This window comes from Piliocolobus tephrosceles, chromosome 8, assembly GCF_002776525.5.
Source record: "Piliocolobus tephrosceles isolate RC106 chromosome 8, ASM277652v3, whole genome shotgun sequence".
In the NCBI taxonomy this organism is placed as follows: Eukaryota; Metazoa; Chordata; class Mammalia; order Primates; family Cercopithecidae; genus Piliocolobus; species Piliocolobus tephrosceles.
In genome coordinates, this window is record NC_045441.1 from 138,885,545 (window position 1) to 138,897,856 (window position 12,312).

Genomic DNA, 12,312 nt, shown 5'->3' on the forward strand with positions numbered 1-12,312 from the left:
GGGGGGAGGGGGAAAGGGTGGATAGCGGGGGGTGGGGGGGGGGGGGTGGGAGCGCGCCGCGATGTCCCCCTGGCGGGGGAAAAAAGGGAAAAACTGGGTACAAAAAAAAAAAAAAAAAAAAAAAAATCATAGAAATGGAAAGTAGAATGGTGGTTACCCGGGCTGGGGTTTGGGGAGGGGAGTTGGGGTGTAATGGGGAGAGTCTGGGTGCTGCAGGATGAAAAGTCCTGCAGATCTGGCACACAACAATGTGAATGTACTTTCTACCATGGTTAAGATGGTTAAGACGGTACATTTAATGTTACATCATTTTTACCCCAGCAAAGGTTTTTAAAGAAGTCTTCCTCCGCATTTGACTTCCTTATGAAGTAGAGACCAGGGATTTGGGACACTATGTTCTCTCACAAAAGGGGTTTCATTTTGTGAAATATTTGAAAGCACCGAAGCATAGCATTTCACATGTTTTGCAAGCTGGGGAAAAGCAGTCATTCCCTGAGAAGCAGCGCTGGTCTGTCAGCCTCGGAGTTCCCTGGGTTGTGGGTTTTAGGAAAGGCAAGGGAAGCGAGGAAGGACTTGTTAGAGGAAGTCCTAAAGGCCACTTCAGAGCACACAGAGACCGGGAGCTGGCTTTGCTCGGAGCCTGTAGCGGAGCCACAATCTCTGTCCTCTCAGGAACAGGAACCGGCTTGACATCCTTCTCCTGCCCTATTCAAGCCCCTGTTCTTGCAGCCCTTCTGAAGCTCAGCCTGGCACCCACCCTGGCGCCCCAGCCCCTGGCCAAGTCTCTGCTGTCATTTCTCCTCCCTCCTCTCAGTCTACAGCTGCGGGAGAGGCCGGGCTCCTCAGTTTCTGCTGTGTTGTGACTCCACAAGGCACTCAGCACCCAGGGAAGGTGAGTGTGTCCCCGATGCTGGCTCCTCCCTGAGCCCCCATGGCTCTTGACGTGCTGAGCCTGTGGCCTGCACACGGGACTTCCTCTCCAACTGCATTTATGCCTCTGTGATTGTGAAGGCTGTTTCTAGAAATCTCTTCCTTTGCAGAAACACCTGAAACCCTCCTGCCAGGAGGACCAGGGCCTGGGAAGAGGGTCGCTCTCCGGTGTTCTCCCCTCACCCTCCTCGCCCTCCTCACATCCCGTGCCCTGGGGGACCAGCAGCTGCTTCCACCCAGGTGAGAGATGGAGGAATGGAGCCAGGTGGATTGCAGAGCCTGGAGACTGGGACACCATGGGACAGGACTGCAGTGCATGTGTGACGTGTGCACACGTGTGTAGATGTGTGTGCACTGGTGCATAGCTGTGGGGGAGGATGGGCTTGGCACCGGGAAGGTCGCCTGCTCAGCCATGGGAGAAGAGGCTGCTTGTGGGGTTGGATCGCAGGGACCCTGGAAAGCTTTCCTCCTGGTCCAAAGCGTGTCTCCCTAGCCTGATGGCGAACAGATTCGGCAGGATGGGGACAGAGGCACATTCCCAGACATCTGTGAGAGTGGCTGTCCTGAGAGAAGTCGTGTTGGGGAGTGGGTGTGAGCCCTGAAGAGGAGGAGGGCTGAGGCTGGCAGAAGGGAGGAAGAAGCAGGCGGAAGGAGCCTGTCAGAAGCCCCATGAAGCTAGATGGTGCTGCAGAGCAGCCGCCAGGAGGAAGCCAGCGGAGCTCCTAAAGCAGGGGGTGGGGGGATGCTGATTTTTCCATGTCTACTTTTCTGGTATTTCCTGCCCCTTGCAGAACTGGGCATTGGAGGGGTCAATACCTTACCAAAAACAGTATTTCTGATTTCATCTACATTTCAGCCAACCTGGCCCTCAGCAGTTAACCCCTTCCCTTCCTCTTGATGGTTGCCCTGCTGACCTGGGCCTAAGGTCTCCCCCATGCTGGGCTCTGGAGGCATCTCCGACCACCCTGCTCTGTAAGTGGGAACTGCGACTAGATGTGGGATGGATCCTCGCATGGCCGGACGCTGTGCTCAGATGCCTGAGTCCCCGTTTGCCTTGGGCTGTTTCCTGAGAAGGAGGCGGAGGCTGCCTTTACAGTCTTCAGTGAATTACAGGAAGAACGCTCTCTTTTTCTCTCAGTTGCTCAGCTGGGGCCTCCAGAGTGGCCTGGGAGATTGAGCAGAGGGAAACGTGGGCTGGCAGAGCGCGAGGGAGGGTGAGTTTGGGTTCCTTTTTGTCCTGAAGTGCACTTTCTACATGCTGGGGTGAAGTGCTACCGGCTGGGAAGCTGTGTGTGTGGTAGGAGTGTGCATGTGTGCGTGCATGTGTGTGTGTGGGTGTGGGTGTGTGGGTGTGTAGGTCCTGACATCATGTGGAGCTGCAGGCAGGAGTCCAGCAAAGACTCATCGGTTTGGTCATACTCTGCTGGGGAACCATGCAAGGCTGTGTCGCCTAATTGGGAAAGAAATTTCTTTCTTCTTCAGGCCTGTGGGAGGCCTCTGCTTCCTTCAGCTTGCTGTTTACTCACTAGTGTGTTTTTTTCTTAAATTAATTTGCAGAGACATCTCACTTCACTTGCATATATATATATACACACACACACACAATTTAAGTCACTTCCCTTTTACTATTCAAAGTAACATCTTTTTCATCTGCTTCTCAGTTCTTTTTTTTTGCATCGAGACGGAGTCTCGCTCTGTCGCTCAGGGTGGAGTGCAGTGGTGTGATCTCGGCTCACTGCAACCTCCACCTTCCAGAATTCAAGCAATTCTCCTGCTTCAGCCTCCCGAGTAGCTGGAACTACAGGCACCCACCACCATGCCTGGCTAATTTTTGTACTTTTAATAAAGATGGGGTTTCATCATGTTGACTAGGCTGGTCTCAAATTCCTGATCTCAAGGGATCTGCCCGCCTTGGCCTCCAAAAGTGTTGGGATTACAGGAGTGAGCCACTGTGCTCGGCCTCCCTCTCAGTTCTAAAAACCGTTTTTCTTCTTTTCTTCACATTTCTGTCTCTCCTGTGATCATTCATTCATTCAACACCACGTATTGAGCATATACTACATGCCAGGCACAGTGTTAGGGCCTGGGGACACAGAACAAAACAGGCATGTTTGGAGTTTTGGCATATGCCATTATGGAGCTTTGTACCAAGGGTAGTACAGAGAACAGTTAGAAATTTAAAAATAAAATTAATAAATAATTATAAAATAATAAACAATATCAGATAGAATCAATGTTATTTAGAAAATTGAGGAGAGACAGGAGATCGGGCATTAGCGTGAAAGCTTCTCTCCATAGGGTGTATCTGGGTGAAAGATGATCTTAGAAGACCTCTGGTGCTGATTAGGTTTGAACCCACCAGAAGTATTTTTCCCCTGGTGGACGGTTCTGTGGTTCTGAGGTGTTTGAGGCTGCGGTGGGCTCTGCCTTGTGCCGTGCAGCCATCCAGATGATTCCAGAGAGAGGCCTCTGTCAAGGCCCTCATGGGCTTCGCCTTGCCCTTTTCGAAAGTGAGCTGTGCCACTGCCTACACTACCTCCCTGGGTCATTCCCTGCAGTGCCGTCTCTCCCCTGAGTGCCACAGACCCCATTTTTTGAAAAGGTATGAACCACCAAATCGCTGCACAGAAAAAGGGCTAAAGGGCTTTCGCATTCTTCACTGTCTTTGGCGTATCTGCCGCATTTTGCTTGTTTTTCAAGTCAATAACCATCAACTCGGAAACAAGTATTTATCAGATACTTTCTCTATGTTGTAGATATGGTGGTGAGAAAAACAGAGCAAGTTCTTATTCTCACGGAACTCACCTCTAGTGGTGGGAGACTAAAAAGCATTAAGCAAGTAAATGCAGATGTGAAGGGTGGCAGTAGTGGGTGCTGGGTACAGGGCGGGGGTGCAGCTGAGGCACAGAGGAGTCGCAACTCTTATGGTGGCAGTAGTGGGTGCTGGGTATGGGGAGGGTACCAGTGGGGCACAGAGGGGTGGACAGCTCTTGGGGTGGACAGCTCTTATGGTGGCAGTGGTGGGTGATGGGTATGGGGCGGGGGTGTCAGTGGGGCACAGAGGCATGGACAGCTCTTAGGGTGGCAGTGGTGGGTGCTGGGTATGTGGAGGAGGTACCAGTGGGGCACATTGGTGCGAGAGGAATGAAGACACAGACACAGAAATAGAGTGCAGATGGGATCAGGGGGCTGGCAGCCTTCACAGCTGAGAGCCTCAAATAGTGAGGCTCACCCACCTATTTATTGACAGTAAGCCCGTCGTTTCTGCAGTTTATAGATTAACTAAAAGTATTCTTTATGGAGAACAAAGGGACAGGCTCTGGCTTGTTATCTGCAGCAGGAACATGTCCTTAAGGCACAGATCGCTCATGCCATTGTTTGTGGTTTAGGAATGCCTTGATTTTCTGCCCTGGGTGGGCCAGGTTTTCCTTGCCCTCATTCTGGTAAACAAGCAACCTCCAGCATGTGCGTCATAGCCATCATGAGCATCTCACAGTGCTGCATAGATCTTGTTTGTGGCCAGTTTCTCATGGCCTATTTATGGCTAGGCTTGGGGCCTGTTCCCAGCAACAATGCTTAAATTATGAAACAAAGGCTTGATAAGAGTAGATTAAAATTTAGTGTTTTTGTGTGTATGACAAAAGACATATTTAGAAACCTAAAAATAGGCCACAGACTGTGAAAAGATCTATGAAATGTGTAGAATCAACAAAGGTTTAGTAACTAGAACATATACATCATTTCTACAAATCAATAAATTATATATAAAAGATGGAATGCTAGCTGCTGCTTTAGCTACCTTATCAGCATAAGCATTGCCCTGAGTGATGGGATCTGATGCCTTTTGATGGCCCTTGCAGTGAGTGACTACAGCTTCCTTTGGAAGTAAAGTGGCCTTGAGAAGAGTTTTTATTAAAGAGGCATTAATGATGGAGGACCCTTGTGTAGTGAGGAAACCTCTTTCTGCCCATATAACAGCATGGTGGTGCAGGATATGGAAGGCATATTTACAGTCAGTATAAATATTGATGCGTAGTCCTTTTGCCAGAGTGAGGGCTTGAGTTAAGGCAATGAGTTTGGCTTGCTCAGAGGTAGTGGGTGGGGGGCAGAGCAGTAGCCTCAATGATAGGTGTGCAAGATACTATAGCATAGCCTGCCTTTGCTGGTGAATGGCAATTAGGCCTGGTGGAACTGCCATCAATAAACCAAGTATGATCAGGGTGAGGAACAGGAAAGAAGGAAATATGGTGAAATCAAGTGAATGCCAGGTGGATTAGAGAGATACAGTCATGGGGGTGGAGGCCAGCCTAAAACAGTAAGGTCAAGTTGTTTGGACAGAAAGGCTATAGGGTGTGGTCCTGACTCTTGTGTAAGAATTTTGACCACAGAGCCCTGCACTTTGGCTGTGTGTAATGAAAAAGTTGGGATGAGTTAGGGAGAGTTCGTGTGGGAGCAGCTTTTAGGGCTGTTTTTTAAGGAATGGAAAGGGGAGTGGGGAAAGGATTTAGGATTTATGGGGTCAGCTAGGTTTGCTTTTGTGAGTTTACATAATGGTTTAGTCAGGATGGTAAAACTAGGTATCCAAAGGCGGAAGTACCTAACCATGCCTAGGAAGGAAAAGAGTCATTATTTTGTAGAAGGGTTTGGGGTTTGGGAGATTAGCTGGATATGATCAGCAGGGAGAGCATATGTGTTTTCATGAAGAATTATGCTGAGATAGGTAACAGAAGAGGAAGAAATATGGGCTTGACTGAAGTAATGGGGGCTATCCACAAAACCTTGCTGCAGTGCAGCCTAGGTAATTTGCTGAGCCTGATGGATGTCAGGGTCAGTCCAAGTGAAGGAGAAGAGAGGCTGGGATGAAGGATGCAAAGGAATAGTAAAGAAAGTATGTTTGAGATCCGGAACAGAATAATGGGTTGTGGAGGGGTTGTGGAGGGAGGTATTGAGGATAGGAAAGTATATGGGTTTGGCACTTTGGGGTGGATAGGCAAGACAATTTGGTTGATAAGGTGCAGATCCTGAACTAACTTGTAAGATTTGTCTGGTTTTTGTACAGGTAAAATGGGGGAATTGTAAGAGTTTATAGGCTTTAAAAGGCTGTGCTGTAACAGGTGAGTGATAACAGGCTTTAATCCTTTTAAAGCCTGCTGTGGGATGGGATATTGGCATTGAGTCAGGTAAGGGTGATTAGGTTTTACTGAGATAGTAATGGGCATGTGATCAGTTGCCAGGGAGGGAGTAGAGGTGTCCTATACTTGTGGGTTAAGGTGTGGGAATAGGAGAGGAAGATGCAAAGGAGGCTTTGAACTGGGGAAAAGGGTGGCAATGAGATGTGGCTATAGCCTAGGAATAGTCAGGGAAGCAGATAATTTAGTTAAAATGCCTCAACCTAATAAGGGAACTGGCAGGTGAGTATAACTAAAAAGGAGTGCTTAAAAGAGTATTGTCCAAGTTGGCACCAGAGTGGGGAGTTTTAAGAGGTTTAGAAGCCTGGCCATCAACACCCACAACAGTTATGGAGGCAAGGGAAACAGGCCTTTGAAAAGAGGTAACATGGAGTGGGTAGCCCCCGTATTGATTAAGAAGGGGATGAATTTACCCTCCACTGTAAGAGTTACCTGAAGCTTGGTGTCTGTGATGGTCCAGGCGGCTTCCAAGGTGATCAGGCAGAGTCAGTCTTCAGCTGCTAAGCTGAGGAGATTTGGGAAGGAGTCAGCCAAGGAACATTGGGTTTGGGCTGCAGGGGTTTAGGAGCAGTGGCGATGTGAGTTGGACAGTCAGACCTCCAGTGGGGGCCTGCACAGACAAGGCAAGGCTTAGGAGGAATCCCAGGCTGTGGGTATTCTGAGGCCCAGTGACCAGGCTTTTGGCATGTGAAGCAAGGTCCATGAGAATGTTTTGAAGGAGCCCCTGGGAGCTGTGGCTTGGATGTTTTCAAGTTTTTGTATGCTAGAGACGTGGTTGTGGGTTGTCTTACAGCGGAGGCAAGTAGCTGTAACTCAGAAATACATTGCTACTTGGCTGCCTCTACTCCATTATTATACACCTTGAAGGCAAGGTTAATTAGGTCCTGTTGTGGGGTTTGAGGGCCGGAATCTAATTTTTGGAACTTTTTCTAATGTAAGGAGTGGATTGGGTAATAAATGCATATTGAGAATAAGACAGCCTTCCTCTGGGGTGTAGGACAGTAAATTATCTAAGGGTTGTTGCCAAGTGGGCAATGAACTGGGCTGGGTTTTTATATTTGATGAAAAAGAGCCTATTTGCTAACTGATTTGGGAGACGTTGGATAAAGAAAAAAGGAGCATTAACTTTGACTATGCCTTTAGTTCCAGCCACCTCTTTAAGAGTAAATTGTTGGGCAGGTAGGGGAGGGCTAGTCGCGGAACGAAACTGTAAGCCAGACTGGGTGTGAGGCGGGGAGGAGATAGAAGGATTATAGGGTGGGGGAGCAGAGGCTGAGGAAGAATTGGGACTTGGCTCGGCCTGGCAAGGAGCAGCCTGGGGAGAAGGGGAGAGGTCAGATGAGTCCATAGAAAAGAAGGATTCAAAGGACTCAGAATTTGGAGTGGAGACTGAAGGAACAGACAGGAGAGAAAGACAAAAGACTTGGGACGAGTCACATTGGGAGCAGAGACTAGGGAGGGACTAATGTGTAAAAGAATGCCTAGATGTCAGGCACCTCAGACCATTTGCCCATTTTTTGACAAAAATTATCTAGGTCTTATAGGATGGAGAAATCAAAAGTGCCATTTTTTGGCCATTTAGAACCATTGTCAAGTTTATATTGGAGTCAAGCGGTGTTGCAGAAGAAAATGAGATGCTTAGATTTTAGATCAGGTGAGACTTGAAGAGATTTTAAATTCTTGAGAACACAGGCTAAGGGAGAAGAAGGGGAAATGGAGGGCGGAAGGTTGCCCATAGTGAAGGAGGTAAGTTTAAAGAGAAAAGTAGAGACAAGGAGAAGGGGGTGGGGAGCAGCCCTGGGCTGCAATGTGGGTGAGGAGCCAAAGCAGGCATCCCCGCAATTGACTTGCCACCAAGGGAATGTGGGTGAATGACCAAAGCAGGTGTCCCCTTGGTGATCAGACACCCATGGAGTGTGGGTGAATAATCAGGCAGGCGTACTCGCAGTGATTAAACACCAAAGGAAGACTGTCTTCCCGAGTCCATGACTGGTGCCGGAGTTTTGGGTCCATGGATAGAATGTGTCTCCTTTGTCTCTACTAGAGAGGAAAAGGAACTGGAATTGGAAGGACAGGGAGATTGAAGGGTAGCGAGAGGGACTGGAGAAGAGAGTGAAAAGATCGCATACCCGATTTGAAATTGGTGAGATGTTCCTTGGGTGGTTGGTCTGAGGACCTGAGGTCATAGGTGGATCTCTTCACGGAGTGAGGATGAGGACAGGGGACTGGTCTCCTGAAGGAGTCCCTCTGACCCAGGTCTTTAGCACCAAATGTCTCACGCATCCATGTGAAGAGAGTCCACCAACAGGCTTTGTGTGAGCAACAAGGCTGTTTATTTCACCTGAGTGCAGGCAGACTGAGTCCGAAAAAGGAGTCAGCAAAGGGTGATGGGATTATCATTAGTTCTTATAGGTTTTGGGATAGGCAGTGGAGTTAGAAGCAATGTTTTGCAGGTGGGGGTGGATCTCACAATGTACATTCTCAAGAGTAGGGAGAATTACAAAGAACCTTCTTAAGGGTGGGGGAGACTATAAGGAAACTTCTTAAGGGTGGGGGAGATTACAAAGTACATTGATCAGTTATGGTGGAGCAGAAACAAATCACAATGGTGGAATGTCATCAGTTAAGGCTATTTTCACTTCTTTTGTGGATCTTCAGTTACTTCAGGCCATCTGGATATATATGTGCAGGTCACAGGGGTTATGATGGCTTAGCTTGGGCTCAGAGGCCTGACACATTGTTCCTTTATTTTGCTCTTATTGTTTATCCTTGAAATTTGGTGGTTTTCTGTAGTAATAACATTTGATTCCTTTCTTGTTCTCATTTGTATATATGCTTTACCAATGAGTTTTATACTTTGTGCATTTTCATGGTGGTAGATACTGTCCTTTCACTTTCAGAAGTAGGACTCCATTAAGCATTTCTTATGGGGTTGGTCCAGTGGTAATAGATTACCTTAGTTTTGGCTTGTATGGTAAAGGCTTTATTTCTCTCTCATTTCTGAAGGATAGTGTTGCTGGGTATAGTATTCTTGGCCAAAAAAATTTTTTTTCCAGCACTTTGAATGTGTCATCCCATTCTCTCCTGACCTGCAAGGTTTCTGCTAATAAAACATGGTGTTAGTCTGATGGAGATTCCCTTAAATGTGACTTGACACTTTTCTCTTGCTGTTTTTAGAATTCTCTCTTTGTCTTTGACTTTTGACAATTTGACTACAATATGCTTCAGAGAAGATGTTTTTGGATTGAATCTATTTGAGAATCTTGAGTTTCCTGTATCTGAATGTCTATATCTCTTACAGTACTTTGGAATTTTCCAGCTATTATTTATTACATAGATTTTCTATGACTTTTCTCAACTTGTCTCTTTCTGGAACTCTCAAAATTCAAGTATTTGTTTACTTTATGGTATCCCATGTGTCATATAGGCTTTCTTTATTCTTAAAAGAGTTCTTTTTTCAGACTGAATTATTTTAAAAGACCTGCCTTAAAGTTCAGAAATTCTTTCTTCTGCTTGATCTAGTCTCTTTTTGAAGCTCTTGGTTATATATTTTGTTCATTGAATTATTCAGGTCCAGGATTTCCATTTGGTTCTTCTCCTTTTTTTTTTTTTTTTAATAGTATCTATCTCTTTATTGAATTTCTCATTCAGATCATGAATTTTTTTTTTCTGATTGCTTTGTATTGCCAATCTGTGTTCTCTTTTATATTGTTGATATTCCTTAAGATCATTATTTTGAATACCTCTTCAAGCATTCCAAGATTTTCTTTTCTTTGGGATCTGTTACTAGAGAATTACTGTGTTCCTTTGGAGATATTATGTTCCCTTGCTTTTTAATGTTTCTTGAGTTTTTGCAGTCTGTGCATCTGGTGTAACAGTTGCTTCTTTCAATTTTATGCATTGGCTTTCATAGGGAAAGACTTTTTTCTGTACATGTATCTCTAGTGTTGATTGGGTAGGTTGCTTTGGCTTTGATTTTGGGTAGGTGCAGGAGTATAGTCTTCATATGATTTCTCTGACTGTAATCAATGTCAGTGATGTCTGCAAGTTCCTCAGTGGTTTAGCCTGTGGTTGTTAGTGAAGGCCATGGTAAGATTTTCCTGGGGACAGAGATACCAAGTGGGCCCATCCTTGGACCCTGGATGATGCACATGGGCAGCAGCATTGGTGGCTATGGGCTATGTGGGTCAGTACTCAGTCCTCTGGGTGGCATATACAAACACTGATAGTGGCAGGTGGAGGACCCACATAGGCCAGTATTGGGGCTCTCAGGTGGTGTGTGTTTGCCACAGCAGCAGATTTGGTGGGTCAGCCCTTGGGCCCCTGGATGATGTATGTGGCATTGGCAATGCCAGTAGCAGTGGTGGGCCAGCCCTTAGACCCCCAAGTGGCATGCATGGGCCCTGGTGGTGACAGTAGTGGGCTGGGCTGACTGGAACCTGGGCCCCTGGGCAGTGTGTATGTGTGTCTGTGGCAGCAGTGATAGGCAGGGTAAAGTAGATTATTTTACTACTACTTGTTATTTTCAATATTTGGAGAATTTCTAGGGTAAACTTTCCTCATACAGAGTTTACATTAGCTTCAGATGGACACATACATATAGTATGATAAAACGGAAAAAACCTAAAATGCTCATTTACATGTAATAAAAACACTACAAATTGATATGATTCTTTGCAGATGGCAGATCACTTTTCAATCATCATTTTGTTTATTTTCCAACTTATTTTAAGGAATATGTTATTCTTATTTAATGAAAATATATTTTATGAGAGAAGTTAATGCTAGATGATGCAAATATATGTGTGTATGAGGAAATTATGGGCTGAACATGGTGGCTCATGTCTGTAATCCCAACACTTTGTGAGGCCAAAGCTGGAGGATTGCTTGAGGTCAGGAGTTTGAGACCCACCTGGGCAACATAGGGAGACCCCATCTCTACAAAATATTTTTAAAAAGTAATTAGGCATGGTGGTGTGTGCCTGTAGTTCTAGATAATCTGGAGGTTGAGGCAGGAGATGACTTGAACCCAGAAGGTTGAGGATACAGTGAGCTGTGATCCCACCACTGCACAACAGCCTGGGCAATACAGAGAGACCTTGTCTCTAAAACAGAAAAAAAAGAAAAGAAATTATATGCATATTTTAACAAACGCTACTTATGTATAATGGAGCCATAGATGGAGCCAGACTTTTTTCTTTAAAATTTTCAGAATATACCAAATTCTTTAGAATAAACACCAAACTTCATAATCAGAAAAATACAAAGAATGAAGAGGTTATGGTGCAGAGCAATCAGATAATGAGTATAAGCACATTGTGAATTGGCAGCTAAGGGATCTTTGCCCTCTGCTGGAGCAGTTTTTATGGAGTGGTACCAATCTGTCCCCAGTGACTGACTCCTCCCTGGGCTCCCACAACATTGTCCTCATGTGTGTCACATTCTTCTTATCTGCTTGCTGCATCTCTGCATTTTATTTGTTGTTGTTCAGTCTTTTCATACAAGTGAAAAAGGATGCTGGAGCAGGCTTGGTGGGAAGAGGAAGGAACCCATCAAGGGGCAGAGACACTGCCCAAGGGTGTGAAATAACATGAAGAACTTTCTGACTTCACTGTGGACCCTGGAGGGGTGGCCATCCAGGAGGGTGCTGTACGAAGGTTTCATAGGGAGAGTCACTCTCTTGCAGATCTGCATAGGTAAACCCTCACAAGGGAGGGCATCATGGCCAGGTTTGCAGTCTTGGAAACTAAGTTTTTAAGGAGAGGAACACAGGATCCCAGGTGTAACCCTGTGTGGGAATCACAACTAATTGCTGATGTGCCCTAAAGGGAAAACCTGTGATTATGGTAAAGGGGAGTTGTTTCCTCACAGCAGCAGTTTTGCCATGCATTTCCAGGCCTCACTTGATTTCAGGTCAGTGGCTCTTGGGCAATCCAGAAGAAATTGTGCAAGGCAGGATGATTGAACAGTTATAGCAAATCAGCTCAAAACATATGTCAAACAAGGTGGGGCCTGAATAAATAAATACAGATGAATAGTTCACTTGACTGGAGCATACAGTGCGTTGAGGAGAGTGGCTACAAGTAGAGCTGAATCTGTGGGCTGGAAACAGACGGAAAGAGCTTGGCACATTAGCTCAAGGGTTTTGGACTTGACTTGCCTGGCAGGTGGAAGCCTTTGCAGGGAGAAAATT

At 46.1% G+C, this 12,312-nt stretch overlaps 1 protein-coding gene across 5 annotated transcripts in view; it reads left to right on the top strand.

Moving 5' to 3' along the window:
• The first annotated feature begins 435 nt into the window (after window positions 1–435).
• Window positions 436–12,312, top strand: part of GIMAP8 (GTPase, IMAP family member 8) — a 30,498-nt gene continuing 18,621 nt past the window's right edge. The window contains exons 1-3 of one of the 5 annotated variants that reach the window (XM_023225320.3): window positions 436–892; window positions 1,041–1,170; window positions 1,787–1,902. In XM_023225320.3, the coding sequence (XP_023081088.1) occupies window positions 1,865–1,902 (38 nt within the window). In that variant the 5' untranslated portion in view covers window positions 436–892; window positions 1,041–1,170; window positions 1,787–1,864. Of the gene's footprint in view, window positions 1,171–1,786; window positions 1,903–2,068; window positions 2,145–12,312 lie in introns of those variants that run through there. The other 4 variants (XM_031936089.1, XM_023225322.1, XM_023225323.3 and 1 more) reach the window with 4 other exon arrangements.